This window comes from Colletotrichum spaethianum, assembly GCF_022836535.1.
Source record: "Colletotrichum spaethianum MAFF 239500 DNA, contig02, whole genome shotgun sequence".
In the NCBI taxonomy this organism is placed as follows: Eukaryota; Fungi; Ascomycota; class Sordariomycetes; order Glomerellales; family Glomerellaceae; genus Colletotrichum; species Colletotrichum spaethianum.
In genome coordinates this window covers 925,464-950,558 of record NW_026054772.1, presented here as the reverse complement: position 1 = coordinate 950,558, position 25,095 = coordinate 925,464, and the positions used below count along the sequence as shown (strand labels likewise).

General features: G+C 45.4%; 3 protein-coding genes across 3 annotated transcripts; 2 read left to right on the top strand and 1 right to left on the bottom strand.

The window, feature by feature from the left end:
* Positions 1 to 4,412: 4,412 nt before the first annotated feature.
* Positions 4,413 to 6,394, top strand: ColSpa_01145 (uncharacterized protein; the record flags this gene model as incomplete). Its single annotated transcript, XM_049267357.1, has 2 exons — positions 4,413 to 4,484; positions 4,682 to 6,394. 2 exons carry the CDS (start codon positions 4,413 to 4,415, stop codon positions 6,392 to 6,394), a joined length of 1,785 nt encoding a protein of 594 aa, XP_049123314.1.
* A 2,171-nt stretch (positions 6,395 to 8,565) lies between these two features.
* ColSpa_01144 (importin alpha re-exporter) lies at positions 8,566 to 11,630 on the bottom strand (the record flags this gene model as incomplete). The annotated part of the gene is made up of 4 exons (XM_049267356.1): positions 8,566 to 9,193; positions 9,245 to 9,548; positions 9,606 to 11,483; positions 11,513 to 11,630. The coding sequence occupies 4 exons, from the start codon at positions 11,628 to 11,630 to the stop codon at positions 8,566 to 8,568; spliced, it is 2,928 nt and encodes a 975-aa protein (XP_049123313.1).
* Positions 11,631 to 13,324: 1,694 nt separating this feature from the next.
* On the top strand, positions 13,325 to 18,223 carry ColSpa_01143 (tubulin alpha chain; the record flags this gene model as incomplete). The annotated part of the gene is made up of 1 exon (XM_049267355.1): positions 13,325 to 18,223. The coding sequence occupies one exon, from the start codon at positions 13,325 to 13,327 to the stop codon at positions 18,221 to 18,223; it is 4,899 nt and encodes a 1,632-aa protein (XP_049123312.1).
* Between the last annotated feature and the right edge of the window lie 6,872 nt (positions 18,224 to 25,095).

Below are 25,095 nucleotides of genomic sequence, written 5' to 3'. Positions count from 1 at the left end.
TGGTGACTCAACTGTCAGGGGATGCGGCGGCTTGCGTGTCCGTTCCAGCAAAATGTAAGCCAAGATGACGGGGACACAGTAACCAGACAGCCGGGGGCCCAAGTTATTCGTGGCACTACCTAGGAGACACTCTTGTCGGGACTGGGTTGACTGCCGAGGGCTAGAGACGTCCTGGGTGAGGACGAAGGGAGCTGCGTCCGGAAAGAGGCAGATTGGAATCCATCTCAAGGACAAGACAGCTGAAGGGGGATATCGACCGCATGGGCCAACCCAAAGTTGGATTTGTCCGTGGCTGATTGCCGTAACTCCTGCAGTAGAGCAGGTACGTCGACACCATCTTTACAAATCGAGTATTAACGGCCCTTGCTCAGTTCCCTCACATGACCTGCGACCTATTGGCAGGCCTGATTGTGTCCAGGGACAGGCGGCGCGAGCTGGTTTAGTTCAGGAGGCGCGTATTTCGAAGCAGAGCACAAGTGATGGGGCCTTGGTTTGCCGCATGCATTGCGATCTCCGCAATAGTGCAGCATCACGGCGAAGAGGTTAGCAAATTGGTAGACGCAGGTATTGCCATGTCCGGATTACGGCCAACCCGTCCGTCCAGTGCTAGTCTATGACGGCGACTAGCCAGTCGGGCGCGGTGCAAGACGGCGTGGCCTGAAGCCAGACAGGCCACATGGGCTTTAGCGTCGATGTATAATGCGATGCAACGCGATGCTATGCGCTGCGCTGCACTGCGCTGCCTGCATGTGCTGCATGTTCGAGGGCGCCCGCCCAACTACAGCATCGAGCCAGAACCTGCCCGGGACCAGACCGAGGCGGACAAACGTGTTTGGGGGCGGTGGAGGGGCAATGAGACCTGTGTGGATGAGGGCGTGGGGATTGAAAGGGACGGTTCGGTCCCTGACATCCGCATGGTCCACACTGAAGATATCCACACAAGGGACGTCGGTTTCGCAGCGGCTAAGGGGTGACGGGTGAGGGGAAGAGGCTAGAGGCATGGTTCGATACTGATGTCTTCTGAAGTAGCGGTGGGTGAGGATAGCATGGGGGAAGCCATCGGACGATATGACGAGATGTCAGTCTCTCTGACAACGGTCCTGAGGTGACAGTGTCGACGCCTGTACAGTACCTCGTTGACTGAGGAAAGTCTCCGGTTGACCCATTATTTACTCAGTCCCCTTCGGCCCTCCCTTGTCGTCATCGTCGTCGTCGTTGGCAGAAGCAGCCGTAGAGGATGATCCGTGAATGCTGTTGTGGTGCATTAGAGGCTCGAGGCCGCATATGAGAACAATTAGTGTGATGCAGACAAACAAAAAAGAGTCAGGAACCATGCTGGCTGTTCCTGGCTGGCGCAAAGCGATTTGCAACCGAGCCAGACTGTACCCAACGGGCTGGGCTGCGGCAAGAGAATCAAAGATGTGACTTGGTTTGTGTGGACCCGAGGTTTAGGAGGCTTGTGCATGCGGCCCTTGACCTTGGGAAACCCCCGATTGCCCAAGAACCCACTGGGCCAGCACTGACGGCTTGCATAGCTGGGCGAGACATGGCAAGAGATGTAGATATCTTGCATTTGTCTACTGTAGTACGTAGGCCAACGACCAGTTGAATGCCATCCCCGCGTAACAGTTCATCCCGCAGTGGTGCAAAGACACTCGGTACCAACGTATCGGTGCTTGTTGAGCGTCGAACAAGGCGGTGGATGCAATGTCAAGCAAGTTCCAATGCCGTCCCAATTGCGGTCTCGTATGACACCGGATGCGACCCAGTGCTCTTCATTCCTGCTGCTCTGCATGGCAAGCAAGGGCGGCCTGAAACCGTGTGACTTGGCCGGCCGTAGGCGATGAGATGAGAGCCGTCGCCCGGTATTTCGCATCCCGAAGCTCGGTTGAAGGAACGGGCTGGGCAGTGACGCCGTGACAAAGTCGATCTGGCAGTTGAGACAGTGACGATGTGACGACGTGATATCTAGTGTGGACGGACGCCGGGCGGCCATTCCAACCTAAATGGCTGGGGATGGGGGAGAATCGGAGGCGTCAACAGACAACAAAAGCCGGCAACGAGTTGAAAGAAGGCGGCAACGACAAGACGACCGGGTGGTCCAGACAAGGCTTTGGGCGGATCATGATGAGGCAGTTTGGGTGTCTGCAAACGGCGATGGAGTAGAAACGGAGTCAGTGTCATCCGAAAACAGCTAAATGGCGGCGAGGGAGTGGCCTCCAGGAGACGGGACGACTAATTAACGGCCATGGATGCTTGGAGGTGGTGGGGATGTGGACGGGATAGAGCAACAGACCAGGCCAGAGGAGAGAGAGCAGGGGCGTTGCAAAGCGTCAAGGGCAGACCAGGTTGGCAGAGCCCGAGCCCGGGCTAGCGTGGCTCGATGGGTGTTAATGTGTTTCTCTTTTAGCGATGGAAGCCTTCGACTGTTTCCGCCCCTCCCAGAGGAAGTGTCACGATGGGGTCCCTGTGGAGCAATGCTGAAATTCGACAGAACGTGTTTTGCTGCGTCCAAATCCTGGGTGCCTAAGGGAAGGGATGAGGGATGGAACACGTCCGCTGATGACAGGAGACTCGAGAAAGGGCCATAGATAGCAGTGGACGCGGGTTCTTGCCCATGGAACTCTCCACCCCGAAGCGCTTCTTCCCTTAACCGACTGACCCCTTCCTTCTCTCTTCCGCTCGGTTGGGATCGTCCAGACGGGCTTCTTCAGGGTTTCCTGCCTCTTCGTATACACTACATCTCCACCCCGAGCACATTCTGTCCAGGGGAGGAGTTTTGGGAGGTAGGCGTGGATGCTGTGTGTGTGTGTGTGTGTGTTCAGACTGAACGCGGGGACGGCTTGAACACACCATTTGGTGGGTTGAGCTCCGGGAGAGAGAAACACTCGCAAACAGCGACAACTTCCTCACACGAAGGCAAGAGAGCGTGGTCGGCACACCTTGAGACACGGGTGCTATCTGCAATGTAGTGTAAAGTTCTCCTGCCTGCAGACCGCGCAGAGAAGGGCAGAGAGTGGGAGAAAGAACGAGCGGTACGTACCGTCACTTGTCACTTCCGCGGTATCCACCTCGAGAACCATTCCTTCCCGAAAACACTGTCCTATTGGATGGCATGACATGCCAGTTTGGATGTCCACCACATGTAAAAGGGGGGCTCGAAGCAGGATGGACAGGGGGCAGGGTGTTCCTCCCACGTTCGATTGGCACTGGCCCGGGTCCCGGTACTTGCTGCTTGCACCTGCCGCCATAGCGTTGCGCAGGTACCGTTCGTTCTTGCGGTTTGCCATCCAAGGATGCCCGGTTTTTTTCTTTTCTTTTCCTTCTTCTTTCCCCTTCGCTTTGGTCTCTGATCCTGGCTCTACCACCTCTGAGAGTACTACGTACTGACCATGTCCCTGGCATCCCGAGCTCATTGCGGCAACGTCCACTCTCGGAGGTATTGCAACGTAAGAGAGAGAGAGAGAGAGAGGGAAGAGAAGAGAGGTATAGGGGGAAGTGGCAGAAGAGAGAACGCCAGCAGCGTCTGTCGTTTGTGGCATTGCATGTCATGTATGTGGTAGTCCAGGTGCGCAAACCTGGCTTAATCTCGCCTACCGCATAGTACGGACCGCTCCTGGGCGGCGCGCCCTTACTCTTCCCATTCTACCTAATCGTCTCTTGCTTCGTTCTCTTATTCGCTTCCCGACCTTAGTCCCTCTCCGTCGCCTCCTCTCCGACTCCATGTCATTGCGGGTTACCTATGGAATGGTCCTCCGTCTTCAACAATCGTAACCCAAGACCCCCCCGGATCCATCCACTCCATTCGCCGTTAATGACAACAATCTGTACCCGTCGCAGACAACGCCCTCCTTCACATTTCCCCGTTCCGTTTTCTTCTCGAACTCTTGCATTCCTGCACCTCACACGCTCAGGGCATCTAGGAGCACATCCCCTTCCCACCTCCATCTCTCACCCCCCTCCCCTCTGTTATTGGCAGCCTTCTCCCACCACCTCCGACCTCTCTCTTCCTTCACCTCCGTCAGCCAGCCCGAATCTTTTCTTCTTCTTTTGCTCCGCGCCGCCCATTCTCTGTTTCAACACAACTTTGTGTGTTTCCGACGCGCAAGCCAAGGGCGCTGGTTAGACAGAGAACTCGGAGCGACAACTGGTCCCTTAGTGCAGATCCGAGAGATACCGAACCCCGATTTCGACCATTACACCGGCCGCCGTTTTTCTTCTGTTGCATGCGCAATCGCCATCCCCTCGTTAGACTGCGTCCTGTTCACCACCGCCGACGCCTTTGCTCCAGGATGCCTCATTAATCCACCATCTAACCACCTTCGACTCCTCATTCGTTTCTCTCCAAGGGCAGCAACGGCGCCCGTCCCGCCTCTTTTCTGTTGTTATACCGTCAAGGCAGAAAACCAGCCATGGAAACGTGCGAGGGAGTTCTTTTGATCCCCCCTGACCGGGGTCAGATCCTAGGCCGCGCCATCTGGAAGGTACAAACCTACTCTTCTCCGTGCTTTTTGTCGTGTACTCGAATGTTTGCCTCTGACTGCTTTGCTTCTCTCTTTCTTAGCCACGATATGTAGTCGTTGGGACTCGCAACGTTCACAGAGAAGCCGTCACCAGCCCCACGTTTCCTCCAAATACAAACACAAACACAAACCGCAATGGCGCCCCTCCAAAAATCCAGCCGAGGGCTGCCGCCAACGACGACTATTACGTCTCCATCTTCAAATCCAAGGTAAGGCTCAACACGACGGAGTTCTCTGGCCCGAACTTAAGTCTCCTGAACTTGCAGGACGATTGGGAGCCCTCGTACCAATACCCTGTCAGCTCTATCGTGGACTGTCAGGTTCAAATGCTCGCCCATCGCAAACAAGGCCCCGTTCTGCCGACTCTCGTTATTACAATCAACGACAAGGAGAAGAAGCGACGATCGAGCAGAGCTGCTGGTCTGATCTCTAGCAAGGAATCCACGGCGACTACCTTGTGGTTCCGCACGCCTCCCGATGATCACCACATCAGTCTCCACGACTGGGCCCGTTTCATTATTTCGAGAAAACTTCCCATGAGCCCCGAAAGCCCGGCCTCACCATCTTTTACCAACCCGTTTACACAGCAACGGTCGCGGGATGTTGATTACTTCCCACGACCTCCCAGTGGAAACCCGAATTCCCGTGGCACCTTGCAACACAAAAACTCGACGCAGACGTACTCTAGCCGAGATCGCCCTGCTACCTACAGCTCCGATTCTCCAAGTCTGCGGTCCAAGCGGAGCGATGTCTCGTCACCAACAAGCGCCAATCACCCAGCGCATGTAGGCTTTGCCATGCCCGATCCCAACAAGTACACCACAGTGCTCCCGTCCGATATCCCCTCGCCTGTGGCCACAATGAGCGATTGCCAAAGGAGTGAACTGATTGAGGGCTGGACAGCGGCACAAGGGAGATCGTCTACAGTCAGCTCGCCGATTCGTGGACGGGGCAGTGTCAGCTCTGGCGGCGCACAACCTTTCCCTGGGGCCGATTCCAGCTCACCACCAAACCCACGAGAGACGATTCTCGATAGAGCCTTCCAGTTGCGTTGTATCCCTGGCTCTGAACGTGAGACACCAGGCGAGGAGAAACTCACTTCCCTGGCGCGGTTTGATGCCTTGATGCGCGAAGCAGATGAAAAGATCCGACATCAGGTGAAGGAGGCGCACGCCGAGAAGATTGCGATGCTAAGCGCATTCGACGTGGATGAGGATTCTTCGGAGGACGAGACAGAGGACGATGATGACGAAGACGACGACGAAGAGCAGGAACAGTATGCGCATGAAGCGGACGTCAACGGCAACCGCCAGACCTTGATCCCCCCAAACGCTCAGCGCGCCCTCGAATTTCTCGCCAGCCGCCAAGACGAGACAATGTCGCCTCGCTCAGCCGTGATGAGGAGCCCACCCGCCAACTTCAGCGTCCCCTTGCAGGCACCCACGCGGCCCCATACGGCTCATTCGAGGATGCGGACGAGCGTAACGCAAAGGACAACCAGCCAGACTCAGCCCATGGGTCAGGAAAGGCTTGATGTGCCGATCTCTTCATCCGGTAAGACATCCGAAGATGCCAGCTTCCGAGCCAACGGGGAAAAGCGGGCGTCCGGCTCCAGCGCCAAGCGACTTAGCTTCACCGAGTTCACCAAGCGTCTCTCGAGCACCAGCAGCTTACTTCTCGTCCAGACCAACACCAGCGGCGGGAGCAGTCGCGGCAGCAGCGAGTTCGACCCAAGTCCCTCACAGGTACCCAAAGGTACTTTGAACGCTAGAGGCGTTCCCCCGAGGCCTCGCGATCTCGAGCGTGAAGAGCAAGAGCGGCACTGCGGATGGCGGAACAGCGTCGGATTTTGCGAGGGCGGCTTGATTTGACGGGACCGGTCGCCCTCCATCCATGCCTTCTCATCACCATCATCAAGTCTGACTGGACCCGACTCGATCTCTTTCCATCGTTACCATTACCACTCGGCCTTATACCCAACCTACGCCACAACATGGTTGACATATGTTGTATGATTTTTTATCTTACGATACCATTGTTTGCATCTAATAACGACTTAATGATTCGGGTTCACAGAAATGGGACCTGGCGTTTGATTTCGTTCTTGTTCATTGCGCGTTGCTTTTGCAATTGGGCTTTACACGTCGTTTCAGAGAGGGGACTTTTTGTTTGTTCTTTTCGTTTTGCTCTGAGGAAACACCATTTTTAGAGGTCTGAAGGACCTGGCGGATGTTTGACAGACTTGCGCGGTACACGTTGTCTGAGGTACGGCATACCTCTCCTTTCATACGTACACTACATTATTGCGACCCATCATTCCGTCACGATAGGGAAGATTCGTGGGATGTTCCTCATGACATGCCGGTGGTCTGATCTGATCTGGAACCCGTTTACGTTCAGATGAACATACAGAAATTCTCAGTACATAGGAGTAAACGATACACAATTGAATGAAAACTCAATGAACAATCTTTGAACCATCATGAAACACTCAGTCTCCCCGTGGAAGAAAGTCCTGCTCAGCGAGTAAACACCCACCAAAGGAGATTGAAGCGGCGGTCAACAGCCTCACTGGCAACCATGACGTCCCCGCTCATGTGGCACCGTTCATCTCGCTCTGCCCCCATTCCCAAAGCCCCATAGCCTGTGCCCTCGGGATCGGCAGCTATGGTTTCCTCATCCTGACCATGTTTGCGATTCCCACGGAAAGGCCCTCCTCCGACAAGGGTCGACGAGTCCTCTGTCATCATCACTGTAACCGTCTCTATGTAGTTTATGAATCCAGGCAACCATGTAGAGGGAATCCCCAACCGGTCTCCAACGGGTCCCCAACGGGCTGGGCAAACGCCCCCACTACTACGGAGTAGCACGACGAGTATCCACCACGAACCTCGGTGGAAAAGAACGAGGGGGGGACACACCAAGACTACGAACGCCAACCACGGACTGCCAACCCAGATCCAGGGTAAAGGCAAACCTAGAAAGGTCAAGGTTCGCCACCAGGGCCCGTGACACCGCAGACGGGCGGGCTCCAGGGGCCAGGGGTCCGGAGTCGGTGAAGAATTTTTCTTCTTGACGTCTTCCTTCTCCCGTTCCCCACGTCTTCTAGAACGAGTAGGACGAAACGTTGCAGTCATCGAATCGGCGGCGCCGGTGATGCCAGGGAACTGTAAAAATAAAATAAAAAAGGACATGGTCCAGGGCTAGGGAGACGGATGAGATTGGGCACGCGCTGGTCTAGGCTTCTTGAGCGGACGTGGTATCCGTATCTTGACATGCTAGTCTGTCGGTCTGCACAAAAACATGGAAAGCGCACCCTGGCGAAAAGGTGCAACAAACCTACAGAGCCGACGACGACGCTTTTATCCGGGCACTCGGGGGCGGCCTAGGGTATGGACGCCCGGGGAAGGGCTAGGAACGAAGAGTCAGGCCCCCGTTTTGGTCGGCCCGGAGCGGTGTGGAACGTGCGGAGCAGACGGCGGTCGGCGCCGGGTGGTGCAGACGACATGCCTCCTGACTCTGGGAAAGATTGGCGGCCAGCCATCTTCCCTTGCCCCAGGGAGGTCAATATTCACGTACGTACAAGCCCGCCACTGGAACGTGAGGAGACGAATGCCACAGGCCAAGCCTTTTGGGAAACGACTTGCTTTTACTTTTTCTATGCTCGATTGTAAAGAGGGGAAGGCGCTTGTCGCCAACACCTCCATCGGCTCAATGTAAACATACTCGCGCTGAAAAGACTTGGAGAGCTGGACCTGATCGGCAAGCTGTAGCTTCTGGGCCGATTCATACCCTCTGTCCAGAGGTCGTGATCGAGTTGCTCATGATATTCCCTCCACCGCAGACGCCTGAACTCAATTCGTTCCTGCTGGGAGACCCTTTCCTATTCCTCCCAGTACCCATCTGACGACGCTGTCCTGCGCCTTTTGTCTCATTCACAACCCCCACAACGTGGTTCCTACTGCAACCTCTTCCATCCACCATAGGCCGTGGAGAATGCGCGGTCGTCTGGCAAACCCATTCCACCGCTCGGTAGCGTCTCCTATTGCAAGTACTGCTGCAGTGCTTGCTGCTGCTCGGGCGTCAGACGCGTGTTGACAAAGTTGACGATGGCACCGTTGTGGCGCTGGTTGGCGGAGCTGATGTACGCGCTAACCCAGGGAGCCACCGCGGTGACCTCCGGGTAATCGTCGCGCGCAATCGGTTTGCAGGTGTTAAGCGCCGTGTAAGACAGACCAAAGCCAATGTCGTCAACGTCAGCCTCGGCGATGAGCTCGTCACCAAGACCAGCCGACACCACAGGCGGGTTCACCAGCAGAGCGAGAAGGATCTTGCATGTGTTGGCCCAGCCCTTGGCGAATTTCTGTGCGAAAGCCTGCGACTCGCAGAGAGTCTTGGTAAGACTGACCACTGCAAGCTTACGGTCAACAGGGCGTGCCAGCTTCTCTGTCTCGGCCAGGACAAACGGCGGGTACACCTTGGCAAAGATGCCCTCTTGGATCTTCTCAGAGTGCTTCATGAAGTAGTCGGCTCCATAACCAACCTCGACGCGGGCCGAGACGAGATGGAAGAACCGAGCGAAGCGGAGCTTCAGTGAGTCGGGAGGGTTGCCCTGCAGCTTGGCGAAGATCAAGCTGAGGATAGTACCAAAGTACTGGTCGACAACACCGCTAGATCCGGTTAGCACAGTGAAACGATATTACAGTGAAGCGATGACTTACGGCTCGAGAGACTTCACAATAGCCTCCAAGACGTCGAAAGCGTACAGCTGGTACTTCTTGAGGGCGAGAAGTCTCTGGAAGATACCCAGAATCTGCTCGAGCTTGTTGTCGGAAACAATGTAGGCTGCAGTCGCTGGTATGATTGATGATAGAAGTCGGGTACAGGCCGGGACGTTGCCCTTGGTGTCCCAGAGCGCCGGCTCGAGAAGAGGAGACAGGAAAGCCTTGTAGTTGTCCGAGATGGCATCTGCAGGGCTTGACTCCAAGAGCTGCGCGAGGATCTGGAAGATGTACTGTAAAAACTCTGTGAAAATGTCAGCGGTGTTTCGTTAAACACTCGAAGTGAACGAATGTGACGTACCAGTAACGTCCTCAACCAGAATCTGGTTGAACGGCTCCCAGAGACGCTGATTGAACAGAGACGCATGCGTTGAGGAACAATATCTGACGAGTGCACCGAGAGCCTCGAAGTGGTAGTAGTAGAAGCGCGGGTTGCTGGGGTTCTGCTTGATCATGTTGGTGATAGCAACCAAGTGATTCAGGACACCGTCGACGAGAGGTGCAGCTCCATCCTTGAGGACAATGAGAATTCTCATGACACATCGCATCAGAAACTCGTTCTCTTGCAACTTGGCAGGCGTCCTCTCCTTCTCGATCAACTTGAACAGGTGGTCAAGCAGGTCCTTGGCGAAGGGCTGAATGTCCTCGCGGGGGAACATGGCCTTGCCGGAATCATCCGTCAGAAAGAGCAGACGCTCAACCGCAATGGCAGCATACGAGTAGACAACATAGTTGTCAGAAGCCAGGTTCTGGATCAGAGGGGGGAACGCCAACTTCCATTGCTCCTTTGTCAATTGACTGCGGAACGTGTGCAGGTACTTGATGGCGTCGACCTTTGAGATGGGCTCGACGCCTCCGCTGGCCATCAGGTCCGCTGCAATGTGCTGCTCAAAAAAGTCAACAACGTTGACCAACGAGTTGACTGTCTTGACACCCTGAGCAGCCGTAACCGAGCCCTTGGCAGCAATCGAGATGAACAGGTATACAGCTGTGTCTTTTGCCTTCCAATCAGACTTGCCCTGCTCCAAGTAGTGGTTGATGTACTTGTAGACAACGCCAGTGACCAGCTGCTCGTACTTCTCCTGAAGTCTCCTCAAGAAATCAGTGGCAGACCGGCGTCTGGAATCAGTGTCCGAGCCCTCCAAATCCCGACGGATGTACTCAATAGGCTCATCCTCGAACAGCTCCAAGTCGGATTCGCGCAGAGCAACGTTAGGCAGAATAACCTTCTCGACTACTTGACCCAGAACGTTCTCATCGGCGAAGACACCCGAGTGTTGCGACGTGCCAGCGACAGCAGTCAAGAAGTGCAGAGCCTTGCTGACCAGCAAGTCGTACTTGGTCTCGGCCCCGGTGCTGGAGAGAAGATTCCAGGCGTTGGTGATGAAGGGTTCGGTGTACTTTCCAAAGTCCTCGTCGTACTTGAGCGTGTAGAGCTCCAGAGCCTCACAGATATCCGCCTTGACGGTGTCGATAACACTGACTTCGCTGTCGTCATCGGTCTCGAGGATCGGGTTCGTGTACGTGAGGTACTTGTGGAGAAGCTCGGAAATGGAAGCCAGGTGTTCCTCGAAGATCGGAGGCATGTCGTGGGAGGAGAGATCGTAGAAAATCTTGATCATCAGGCTCAGGGCCTCGAACCAGCTCTTGAGGGCATCCTTGTTCTGAGTGTTCTTAGTAATCTGCTCGTCGGTCTGCACCAGCAGTTGCACGAAGGGCTGCGCGAAAGTGCTGATGACATGGTTGATCTCGGTATAGAGGTCGTCGGTTCTGAACAGAGGACGCCATCGGACGAAAATGGAGTGGGCGACTTCGAGGACACCAATGTTAACCTTGGGGTCGACAGGGGAGAAACGTTCGACGAGCTCCTGGGTCAGTGTTTGCCAACGCTCCCAGAAGTCTGAGTCGGCGATGATGCTGATAGCATCGCCGAGTTGGGTTTGAATGGTGGGTGGGCAAGAAATCATCAAGCCAATAAGCTGAGACTTGATTGTTTGCACCTCATCGCCGGGGAGCTTGTAGTTGCCGTCGGCATCGACCCAGTTGGAGCGGATGAAGTTCTTGAAGGCCAGGGCGGCGGCTAGACGAGTCTTGAGAGGAAGAGGTTCTGAGGCGACGATGTTGAGCAAGTGGAGGGAGTATTGCGGCTTGCCTTGCTCGGTCTTGAGGGCTTGCTCGGCTGTTTTGCACGTTTGTTTATTAGCATACAAACAAAGTTGGCGGGGTAGAAGGCAGCGAGCGGGATGGTTGGTGTACCTTTCTTGTGAGTGCCAGGATCTAAAGTTGCATCCAGCAGCTGGGCGATGGTGCCCATTTGGGAGGCCATCTTGACAGAGTTCGCAGCGTCGTGTAGATGGTGGTGTCGAAGAGAGGCGGTGAAAAGCGTCTGTTCTTGGACTCTTTTTCTGCGCTGAACTTTTTGGGATGGGATGTGTTGCTGTGGGGGACGAGGCTGCCTTGTACCTTAGCTGATGGAAAAGACATGGAAGATGCTGTGGGGCTGTTGCCGTTTATTGGCTGGTGACCGACAAGACACTGACAAGCGCCTGTCCCGGTGAGGTGTTGCAGTCGGAAAAACTGCGGGGAGTCAATCGATGGTTGGTGGACTGAGCTGGGAATGAAGTGCAGCCAATTGGTAAAGCCGGTGAAAGGGGAGATGAAGCCACGGTCAAAGCTGCCGAAGATAATGTCTTACACCCAAGAAGACATGGTGAATAGCAACATTGCAACGAAAACAGGTGAGAGACACGGGACTGCTCCCTCCCGCCCGCCCCTGCCACTCTGGCCGGCTCCTTTCATCTGCCAATCCCTTAGCATCAGGAAGCAAATTGGATGGGAGTTGCTGTGCCTGGCATACGTCAACCTGAAGCCTACATGATTTGAAACAGAGTGCATAGGTTGTGTTTGTGTAACCCGCCTCAGTTCAACCTCGTCCAACTCTACGTAGTTTGTATATCAGCCGTCCCACGATGCTGAGTCCGGGCCGGCGCCGACCACTGTGGATTCTTTTACCGAAACCACACAAGTATTGTACCCGTATCCAAGAGTTGGATGACGCCACAGTCTCGGACTCCCGTCACCACCTGGAGTGACTGGAACTGCACAGGTCCCGGTCCTCTGAAGCGGAATAACATTGGTGCGGAACAACCTACCTAAGCAAGATCAGCTGGCCATCCCAAGTGGGGTCTCGGTGACCTGCAACGGGGGGAAACACTGGTACGCACATTTGGCATTGCATCGGGGGGCAGAACAAGAGCTTCCACGAACTGTTGGTTCCTGCTGCAGGTACTTCCCGCATTTTCCGACCCCCCTAAAAACTTGCTACCTCCACCCCATGGTCGCCCCCCTAGCTGCGCCAACTGATGGGATCAGCATTCCGTCAAGTTTTCCACCTGGTCACTTTTCCTGCTAGTTGCACCACCAGCCTAAACCTCCAACGAAAGCCCACGATGCGATGTGATGTCGTGATAGTGCATTAGCAGCCCCGACCACTTGGCACAACCCACACAAGCATTTGCCCGACCAGACGACCCTACGGATTGTCCATCACCACACGCGACATCACCGGCCTTCCATCCTTCCAGCCTCTGTCGGTAACCGTTCGCTGCCGCCGTCTCGCTAGGCCTGCTGGTTCCATTTGCGCCGGGGACCTTGCTTGCTGCTCGTCTGCTCGTCTGCTCGCCCACCCCCTCCCACTCCCGCTTTCGCTTCGGGACCATCTGGCCTGCAGCTCGTCTCGTCGCCTTGAATGGGGGATTCCAGACCGTCGTCCCTCCCCAACTGCCCGCGGCGACTTCCCTGGCTGATTTGATAACACCTTTGCCCGTAAGTTGTCATCCGCAAATGCCTCTTTTCTTCAATCTGTTCTCATATTGCCTCTGCCATCGACCTGCCGCAAGTTGTGGGCCCTCAAAGCGTCTATCGTTATCATTTGTGATACGCATGACGGCATCAACCCACTTCCGATCTTGCCAACACTCCAAGTCGGTATGAAGATTGCTGTGTTGCAACTCTGCTAACATGCTCCGTCGCATAGTCCCGTCCAAAGGCTATCAGCAGGAGCACCGTCACCCCGACGAGCACATGTCGCCTTCGCCAGGCGATGCGCCGTCATCGCCAGACTCGACCCGCCCCAGTGGCCTGGCGAGCGTCTTCAAGGGTCTGACCGGGGCCAAGTTGACGAAGTCCCCTCCACCGAGCCTCAAGTCTGCCTCCTCGATTCTATCCCCGTTAGCCGACCACGTAAATGCCACTCGTACGAACCTAGCCGGCTTATCGCCGAACCACATGGAGTCATTCGAGCTGCTCAAGAACGGGAATGGCAACGTCGCCGATCGCATCGCGGCTGCGAACTCGCTCCGATATGCCGTTGCGGAATACCCCATGAACCCAGTGCTGGAGATTTGGTACGCTGCAAAGGCTATGATCGATGCGACGAAATCGGAGCCGGAGCGAACTGCTGGCTGGGAGCTCCTTTCGGAATGCGTCAAGCACAAGTCGTCTACAGATCTCGAGCGCCAAGAGTACTTCCTGACGCTGACGGCCCCTGCGAATTCCGAAGACTTCCACCTGCAACTGGCCACCGTAGTGGATCTCACCAATCACGGGCGTGATTTATCCGGATTCGACTATCAAGTAATTGGGGTGCTACAAAGATGGCTCCGCGAGGCATACCAAGCTGTCAAGGCAGCACGAAAGCAAGTCAGCCGCGATGCCAAGAAGAACGCCGGCAAAGCAAGAGTCTCTGCCGCTGAAGAGGAGAAGAACCTACATCAGCTTTTTACCTTCATCGGAGAGGTCATCAAGTTCAGTTCAAACGTAGCTGATGAGACTGCCATGTCAGGCCTGATGGAGACTCTGGTCGCTATTTGTCTGACCACAACTATCGAAGACGACTTGCGGGCTTCGATCAATGTCATCGACGCCATTGTCACTTTCGGCGCCTTGCCGGCCGCAAGCTTCAAGGACTGTGTCTTGGTTCTGGGATCGATATTCTGTCTTGTGCCGAGCCTGTCCAAGACCGCGTGGCACACCATCTCCATTCTGCTGAAATCCCACAGCGGTCCCGCGGCAGTGAGAGTCTTGGTGGATTTGTTGCGGCATCTCCCAGCAGATGGTAGCAGCAAAGGAAAGGACACCAGGGATATTCGGGGCGTGCTGGCTGTGTTGGAGAAGCTGTTGACCAAAAGCACGGAGAAAGGCTATCCGCCTGTTCCATTTGCACTACTCCTCGATGGGCTGGTTGCAGCAGTGCACAGCACAGATTCTGGCCGAGTTCACTGTGCTGTGCTCAAGCTGATCAATTCTCTCTTCCGGGACAGCGACGGCAAAATTCACAGCCTGATCGTCGAGGAGGACTGGTCAACACTACTATCCATCGCCGCGGAATGCTCCAAGAAGGCGCCACCAGGCATCGTCATCGGGAGCGAAATGATTGCCCTGGCAAATGAGCCTGACCGCCCGGACGGAGCCATCGGGGTCGAGTTGTTGAAGCTGATTATGCGACTGGAGGAGCTGGCTAGCCACAAATCGGGCGAGTTTGTTCCGCGGCAGATTATCATCAATTTCTTCATTGACATACACAGTCGACTTCCGGACTCGGCAGCACGCGTGGTTCTTACCTACTTCCAAGAATTCCGATGCTGTTCACCTTCGGACCTGCAGTGGGAGGAGAACCTGTCCTTAGTGTTGAAAGAGTTTTACGCCAATCGAAGCCGGAGTTCCGAAACCCGCCTTCTGTCTCTTCAGGCGGTGACCGAATCTTACGACATGATGGATCTTATCGGAGAGGGGCTTGGTGACGACGATTGTGTTCCAAACCTTATCAAGGACCTCCTCAACAACATTGCTGATGAGACGAATCTCCTCGTACTCGAATCGGTCGTCGCCTTTATGGTCTCCGTCGCTGTTTCCTCAGACTTGGAGCTCTTCAATTACATTACCGACACACTGAGGACAATTGTCGTGAACGACCGTCTGTTGTCTCCCATTGCATCGTCTGCGTCTCGGCCTACGACTCCCGTCGGCGGCGAAGGAGCTTCTCAAAGGAGTCATACAGCCTCGGGAGTCGTAACAAGAGGCTATGTCAAGTTGTTCATGCGATGCATGAACCTTGACGGAGCCAAGTCAATCAAACTATACGACACGCTCGTTAACATTGCCAAAACAAACCATTGCAAGACTGATGCTCGGTTGACGGCGATGAAACTACTCTTCCGGCTTCGAGCTGACTGGGCAAACCGAGTTTTCCTGATCAACGACACAGAATCCGAAGGCCTTGCGGCCACCCTCCTACATACAGCCTCTTCCAGGGCACGGAAGCAGGCCGAAGACGCATCGCAACCGGTGCGGACCACAAGAGCAGAACAAGGTGCCGTCTCACGGACTACGCGAGGCATTTCCTTCAGCAGCGCTGGAACCCAGGACAGAGTGTTTCCAGTCCGTTCTGCCAGCGGGGCGAAATCAACCTATCCGTACAAACAACTATGGGTCCTACCAGATCCGGAGGCCCTGCCCGAGTTTCCAACAGCCATCGCAAGCCCCATCCTGGCGTCACATGTTGAAGAGCTGGTCTCGGATATCACTGAGGAAGGCGAGCCATCCCCCGTGGAAGCGAGGCAAGTCGTTTTGAACATGGATGCTTGGCTCGATACCATTGTTCACATCATCGAGCATGGCTGTGAATGGGAGATCTACAGTATGGTTTTGGTCCATTTGCCTTCGCAACTTACAAACCATGCGATATTCCGCGGCGCAGTGCCGCAGATACAAGAGCTCCGCCGAGTCACATGCGAACAGATACGGACAAACAACTTCCAGGAGCCGCCGACCTCTACAGGTTTGCGGCGTGCCGATGTGGCTATCTGTCTCTTCCATAGTCTGACTATGATCCTGAGCTATCACGAATTCTTCCTCAAGGATCAAGAGGACGAAATCGTACAGGCTTTCGTCAAGGGTATTTCCACTTGGGAACGGTGCGCCAAGTATTGTATCCATGCCCTATCAATCTGCTGCCACGAACTGCCTCTGTCTACGAGCAAAATGTTGGTGCAAATGCTGCAGAAGATGGCACAGATCATCACGCAGCCCCATGTGGCTATGCACATTCTGGAGTTCCTTGCTTGCCTGAGCAGAATGCAGAATCTGTATGTCAATTTTCGAGAAGAGGAGTACCGGATTGTGTTTGGGATTTGTGTTCGCTACCTTCAGTACGTGCGAGACAAAAAACAAACCCAGCGAGGCAGCCTTCACAGCGAAGCATCAACGCCGACTGGTTCCACCCCAGATCTTCTGCATCCGAACGCTGCAGACGATCTGCCTCAATATGTCTATGCACTGGCGTACCATGTCATTACGTTTTGGTTCCTGGCCTTGAAGCTACCAGATCGTGCTAATCACGTCGGGTGGATTGCCAAGAATTTGCTCAGCGACGTGGACGGCGGACAAAACCCTGAAGAGCAAGCTTTGGTCACGCTCGATTTCATGCAAAGAGTTGCCTACGCTGATGCGGATGAATCTTCAGAAGATCTTCTCTTTACTAGAGAGCGGTTCGGCGAGATTTTGAAGCGAAGATGGTTGATGGGCAACAGCATCGTAACGATTGAGCAATCAACCACGACTGGGTGGTCTCAAATCACTAAGCGACAAGCCTCGGGAACATCTTCGTACATTGTGCACGAGAATTTCCGTCCACGCCCAGCCCACCAAGCCCAGTACATCTCTGATGTCTCGAGAGATGGGCAATTGACCAACAACAATATCTTGCCCAGTCACTTAATGGTTCAGTTGATGACCTCAACTCCTCAAACTCAGGACACTGCTCGACCTATTCCCCTTCCCGACGACGACGCGATCCAGAGAGCCATCAGGGTCTTTGATCGTAACTCAACTGTGGATGGTCACAAGGTTGGAGTAGTGTACATTGGTGAAGGCCAAACGCAAGAGACGGAGATCCTTTCCAATGTCTCGGGCAGCAGCGACTACGTGGCTTTTCTTAACGGATTGGGCACGTTGACGAGGCTCAAGGGCTCGAAATTCAATACCCAGGGATTGGACAGAGAATATGACACCGACGGCGAGTACACCTTTTGCTGGCGTGACAAGGTAACAGAGATGGTTTTCCATGTCATCACTCAGATGCCTACCAATCTAGAACGGGACCCTCAATGCATCCTGAAGAAACGCCACATTGGCAACGACTTTGTCAACATCATCTTCAACGACTCCGGCATGCCCTTCAGATTCGATACTTTCCCAAGCGAGTTCAACTACGTCAACATTGTCATCACCCCAGAGGCGAGAGCATCTTTCCTCACCATCAGGGAGAACCCGCCGAGTGAAGGGAAGCATCCGCCTTTTTACAAAGTACAAGTTATGAGCAAGCCCGGCTTCCCGGAGATCTCCCCAGCATCCGAAACTAAGATGGTCAGTCTGAGGGCGCTCCCAGGATTCATTCGATTGCTGGCACTCAATGCTTCCGTCTTTTGCCTGGTTTGGGCGAACCGAGAAGGCGGCGAGCATGTCAGTTCCTGGCGCAACAGGCTCAGGGAGATCAAGCGGCTGCGCGAGAAATATGGCCCTAAGAACGCGCCCAGCACGCACCAGTCGTCACATCCTCATCTGGGCCATATGAACAGTGCCTCTACGCCCTCGCCGCCTCCGACATCCCTGGGAGGCGCAGTTGTTGGCAACAGCCTCTCTGCCGTCCAGAGCGCGGATGCGTCCAAGCCTTCGGCCAACGTGCGCGACAGCTTCAGCAGCCTGCGTCGGTCTTCGGTTGCCACCTTCTTCACCAGCACAAGCGAGCAGACTAGCCATCGGAGCTCAATGCTGTCTACCACGACTAACGACACGGAGGTTTCACCAGGAAACGGCATTGACTCCCTTGTCGAGTCGGTTGACTTTTCCAAGTGGGCATAACACGAAATGTACCATTTTCTTCTCCAATTATCATAACGAAAAAATCAGGCGTGGACGTGTGTGTTGGGGCTTAATGGCGGAATAGAAAACCCATCAAAACACTCAACACATGGCGTCTTTGACGACTTCTTAGGCACGGGAGCGCGGGGTCAAAGGGGCGGCGGATCTTTGGGAACGAATACCACCAAAAGTTTTTCTTGTTCTTTGCTCTTAGAGGGACTGTCGAGTCCCGCTTGTGCGTAGGCTATTTTGATACGAAAAGAACCCTTCCACCTCTCTAACCAACCTCAATGTCGTTTTGTGTCTTGCTTCTGTGTTGCTTATGTGATTGGTGAGAGACTTCCTCGGTTGATTGTCATTGCTAAACGAGGATATGCCACCATTGACAAGTACTTTGTAGCTATTGTGCAACAAATTCGTCGTTGATACTTGGTTGATGAGGCTCAAGGGGAAATATTACAAGATTCCGGGCTTGACTAGACATGTTATTCGTATGATCAGCACTTCCGACAACACTACCAACGGTGGTGACAACAATCGTCACTCAAGGTTGCATTCACGCGGTACTAGGTGGGCAGAAGCACTCGAGTCGACTCCAGTCGTAGAGTGACTAAGATGGAACAATAAACATTGGTGAGGTCCGCCAGTCCCGATGAAGACCATACCGGATGGTACCAACATCGAATCTTCGCAATCAAGTCTTTTCAACAACAATACTATCAGCATACCTTCAAACCCATCTCAAGCCGACGCACTCCATTCTAAACATGTCATGTAACCACTTATACTTCTTAGTTGTTTCTCTACCTAGGGCGTGATCAATGACTGCGGTAAGAACTGAAATGTGCAATAAGAATTTCAAATGTGCAATAACACTAGCCACAAGTACCCTTTGAACTCAAATTATGTTGCACTAGGCCTAAAACAAGAGGGTACATTATGATTATAGTTCTAGATTATAGAACTTTACGTTATTACATATTTACTATATACTTTAATAAAAAAAGACTTTATATAATATAAATTATTAGTTATTTTTTATTTTTTTATATAAATTCTTATTATATTTAAAACTTATATTAATATTATTATAGTTATTATTATACTTTAAAAACTACTTTTTTATTATTTATTATTATAATTAATTATTATAAATAATTTATTATAAAATTTAATTATTTTATTATAATAACTATATTTAATATTATTATAATAAAATATTAAGCTAATAAAAATAAAAATAAAAAAAAAGTTATTAATAATAATAATACTATAATTATATATTAAATATATTAAAAGCTTTTTTTTAATTTAAACTATTATTTTTTATATTTCTTTTATTTTAATAAATAATAATTTTAAGTATTATTAAAATAACTTATAAATAATATACTTTTATAGTTGTTTTAAAACCTTTTTATTAAATAAAAAATACTTATTTATTTATTTATTTTATTTTATAATAATAATTTTAATTAATAAGCTATTATTTACTTTTTTTATATTAATTAATTAATTATATTTTTAGTTTAAAATAAAGTTTTATTATACTTTATAAAGCTTTATAAAGTATATATTATTTTTTATAAAAAAGCTAAAGTCTTAAAAAAAATTAAAAGTAATAAAAAACTAAATAAATATTTTACTAGTTATATTAAAATAGTTAATAATATACTTATTAATATATATATTCTTATTACTACTTAAAAGAAGTAATATAATTAAAAAAAAATAGTTTTTTAAAATATCTTTACTACTATTTATTTTAATAATAGCTTTTTATTTATATTTATTAAAGCTAAAAAATTAATTTATAATACTAATTTAATTAATTTTATAAATATTAAAAAGTTTAAAGTCTTTAAAAGCTAATATTTCTTAAAAAATATAAAGTTTAGTACTTAAAATAATATTATTATTTTTTATTTAAAAACTTATTATTATTTATAAAATTTTAAGGATATAAATAAACTACTAAAAATAGCTTAAAAGTTATATAATCTTTAGTATAATTATTTTTAAATAATTATTAAATAAATATTTAGTTATTTAAAATAAAAATAAAAAATAATTACTTTTTTAGCCTTAAAGTATAGCTTAAATATATAAATATAAATTATTTATATAGTAATAAGCCTATATAACTTTTTATTTTACTATACTAAGAATAAAAAGTATAATAGTAATATAAAAAATTAACTTAATATAAATAAAGTTAATAAAAAAGCTAATAAGTAATATTTAGGTTAAAGTATAAGATAAATTTATAAAAAAATAATTAAAATAATATAAGAATAATAATAAATATAAAAAAAATAAGAATTATTATAACTAATTATTATAATTTATACCTTTTCCTTTTAAATATCTTTTATTATCTTTTTAATAAAATTAAAGTTATAAGCTTATATAGCCTTATAAGCTATACTAAAAACCTTTTTTTAAGAAGTTAAGTATATCTTAATAAATAACTAAAGCTAAAAATAAAACAATAAAACCTCTTATAAAGACTTAAAAGCCTTTATTATTAAATAACTAAATCTTATAGTTACCTTTAAGTTAAAAGTAACTTTATTTTATATCTTTATAAGACTAGAAAAAATCTCCTTTTAAGAAAATAAAGTAAAAAAGCCTTAAACTTATTTTTATATTAATAATTTATAGTAATTAGTTATAGTAATTAGCTTACTTCTTTAATTAATTACTTAATAGTTAGCTTAAAGTCCTAAGTTAAGTAATAATATTAAATAGTATAAAGAAAACTTTTATTTTATTAACTTATAGTAAAGTAATATTAAAAAGCAAATTACTTAAAAAATAATTAATTAATAAAGTCTACTAGTTATAAAATTTTAATTTTATTTACTTCTTTTTTTAATAAAAATAAGAAATAATTTTTAAAAGTTTATAGTCTCTAAAAGTAAAAACCTTTTAATACTTAATTAAGACTAACTAAAAAAAAAATTCCTTTTTTATAAAGATATTTATAGTAGCTAATAGACTTTAACTAGACTAAAGAAAGCTTACTTTAAAAATAACTTTAAAGTAAATAGAAAGTTAAACCTTTAAGTAATAAACCTTAGTAAAAAGCTAATTAAAAGCTATATACTAGTAGTTAGTTATATAATAGTACTTTTAGTAAATAAGATCCTAGTTTTATTAGTAATTTATAATAATTTTTTATAGTAATTATTTACTTTTTTATATTTAGTAATAAGTACTTATATCTCTTATTAGATATTAATACTTTTAATAAAAAAAGAACTAACCTTAAAGTTATAATAATCTTTAAGATTAATTAACTTTTCTTCTATTTACTTTTCTAAGCTAAAAAAAAAATCTCTTTTTAGTTATTATTATTATTATTATTCTAAATAACTTAATTATTATTATTAACCTAAATAAAGGCTTAGTTCCTAAAAGAGGCCTAATAAAGACTAAGTTATATAATAATAATTCTTAAATAATTACCTTTTACTTACTTATTTTTAAGGTTAAAAATAAATATAAAATAAATAAAAAGAAAATTATTTATATTATAGTAGTAATATTATTAATTACCTTAGCTTTTATATTAGCCTTAACTAAAGCTATACTATTAATATATAACTAAAACTTCTTAAAAGTAGCTAGTTTATAATTTTTCTAGGTAATAAAGGACTTTTTAGTCTTCTTAAGCTCTTTTATTTCCTTTATTATTTCCTTAATATACTTATAAGCTTTTTTAGTATACGTATTCTTAAAGTAGCTATTATTAGCTTTTTGCTTTATACTAGCACTAAAGCTTAGTAAATAGCCTAGAGAAATATTAGTTAAGTTATTATAATTAATTACTATAAATAAATAAATATAAATAGACCTTATAAAGGCTAAGAGAAAGATATCCTTAATAGTAAATAGAAAACTAAGTAAAAATTAAAATACTTTTAGAATAAATAAAATAATTAGTTTTTTACCTTTAAATTAATTTTTTTTTAAAGTTATTATTATTATTATTAAAAAAAATAAAAAAAATTAAAAAAAATAAAATAAAAATAAGTTAAAAATAATAAATAGAATAACTATAAATCACTTTATTTTTTATACTTTTCTTAACTATTAATTATATTTACTTTACTTATATTCTTTTACCTATTTTTTTTTCTTTTTTTTTAACTTTATTTTTTCTTTTTTAATAATAATAATAATAATAATAATAACTTCTATAAGTTATTTTTTTTTTTTTATTTTTCTTAAAAATTACTAATTATTTAGACCTACTATAATACTAGTAGCCTAAGCTTTTTATAAGTACCCTTTAAAAAAAAGTACTAAAAAGCCTTTTATAAAAAAAAATAGCGCTAAAAAGTCCTTTATTATTAAAGCCTTAGTAAAGAAACCCTTAGCTAAAAAGACTACTAAAAAAACGCCTAAAAAGGTTATAGCTACTTCTCTAAAGAAAAGATACTAGAAGGCTAGTAGTAAATACTTACTTAATTACTATAATAATTAACTTATATCTTTCTAGTTATCTAATTAATTACTATTTATACTAAAAGAATTACTATTATAAAAAAAGATATAAACTATATTAAGTTTATTCTTTTTACTATAAAGCTAATAAGTAAAAACTAATACTATTATTAACCTCTTCTAAAGTCCTTTTAGTCTCTTAAATAAAAGCTATCTAGTTTTAGTTTTAGTTTAAATAAAGAAAAAAAAAAACTAGCTTAACTACTATATAAAAGCTTATACTTAAGTAATACTATAAAAAGCTTTAAGAAAAGAACTATAGTTTAATAAGGCTTTAGAAAAAGAACTATAGTCTAATAATTAAAAAAGATATTATAAAAGGAAATAAGAATATTACTTAAGAGATATTTCTATAAATAGGCTAATACTAAAAATTACTATAAAAGATTACTATAAATAGAAAAATTTTATTACTAATACTTAACTTTTTACCTATAAACCTTTATATAATATGTTTTCTTTAACTTATTACTTAGTAATAAATTCTAATACTTTACTTTTAAAACTATTAGTTTCTTTTTTTTTTTTATTAATTAATTTAAAATAACTAAATAAATATTATAATTAAAATCTTTTTTAAACCTTATAAGGTCTTCTATTACCTTATTAACTTTAGCTTTTTTTTATAATAATTACCTTTTTTCTTTTTTTTTCTTTTATAGCTTTAACTTTAATACCTCTTTTTTACTACTAAAATATTTATTCTTAAGCTCTTATATTAATTTATTAATATAAGCATTAACCTTAATAATAGTAAATCTTTTTTTTAGTAACTTATTATTACTAATAAAAATATATTATTATTAAAATTATTTATTAAATTATTAGTTTTATAAAAATATAAAAGTACTAAGAAATAATATAAATAACTATAATAATATATAAAAAGATTAACTTTTTTATATATCCTTTAAGTTATTATTATTATTTTTATTATTTTCCTTATTCTTATTTACCTTAAAATTAATCTTTTAGCTATATATAACCTTATTAACTAATAATATAATACTACTTTTTTTAGTATTTATACCTTATATCTCTTTATATAGATCTAATAGTCTTAACCCTTTTTTAAAAACCTACTTATACTTTAAGTAAATAATTAAAAAGTTTTCTTTTACCTTATTACTATAAAAAACCTTTTTATTATCTTTATTAAACATATTACTTAACTTATAAGTAATAAACATCTAAATAAAAAACCTCTTTTTTTTACTATTATACTTATTTTTTATCTACTTATTAGTTATAAAACTAATAAACTAACCTTTAATATTAATTTATATTATAAGATCTTTAAAGACTAGCTTTCTTATAATAACCTTATTAATATTAAGGTTTTTATTATAATATAAATTAAAAAACTTTTTTATAAAATAATAAATAAGCTTTAAAGTCTAAATAGTATAAAAATATATTAGTATTTATTAACTAAATAAATCTTTAAAAAAAAGTAATATACTACTTAAAGATTTATTATTAACTTTATTATATTTTTTATTATTATTTTTATTATAGACTTTAATAATATTTTAAGTAACCTCTTTATTAAGCTATTATTTCTTTATTAGCTTTTTTTTTAACTAATATAATAAGTTTTTTTATTTATTAGTAATAAAAATTAAAGTAATTAGTTAAATAATAATAAAGCCCTTTATATTAATAAAAAGCCTTTTTTTATTTTACTAGTTATTTATTATAAAGGTATAAGTAATTATAGTAATTATTTATAGTAATCTAATAAAAAATAATAATATAAATAAAAGTAAAAAAAAATAAAGCTTATTTAGCCTAAAAAAAAAGGAAAGCAGTAAAAATAATAACCTCTATAGAGATAACAATAATATATTACCTAATTTAAGCCTTAATAATACAAGAAACTCTACTTAATTTCAACCTAAGGTATTTTTTTACTATGGTATGGCCGTTACCGCACTTATAACGCAGTCATCGATCAGGCTCCTAGAGGTTTCATGGTCGACAATACACAGATGCGCCAAGGGACCGCATCGTTCTGAAACATTAGCCCGTACGACGCCATCAGTCATTCCTCAAGAGTCAATGATCACATTAAGTTTGCGACGGATCCATAAGGCCCGACCTGAGATTGGCATGTATCAAAGTGGATGCAACAGACTTGTTATGTGTAAGCTATAGCGCGGGTGATCCGAAAAGCGCTTACTCTGGCATCAAAGATACACCACCACCCACGATGCGAAGCAAGATCCCGACTTTGGGGTCACGCTTATTATTTCGTCTCTACCCCTCTTCCAACCTTTGTTATTCCATCCCACCGGTTACGTCTACCAAAGGGTCCAGACTCTGGTCTAAACCTTGAACCTCGAAGGAGGGAAGAAAGT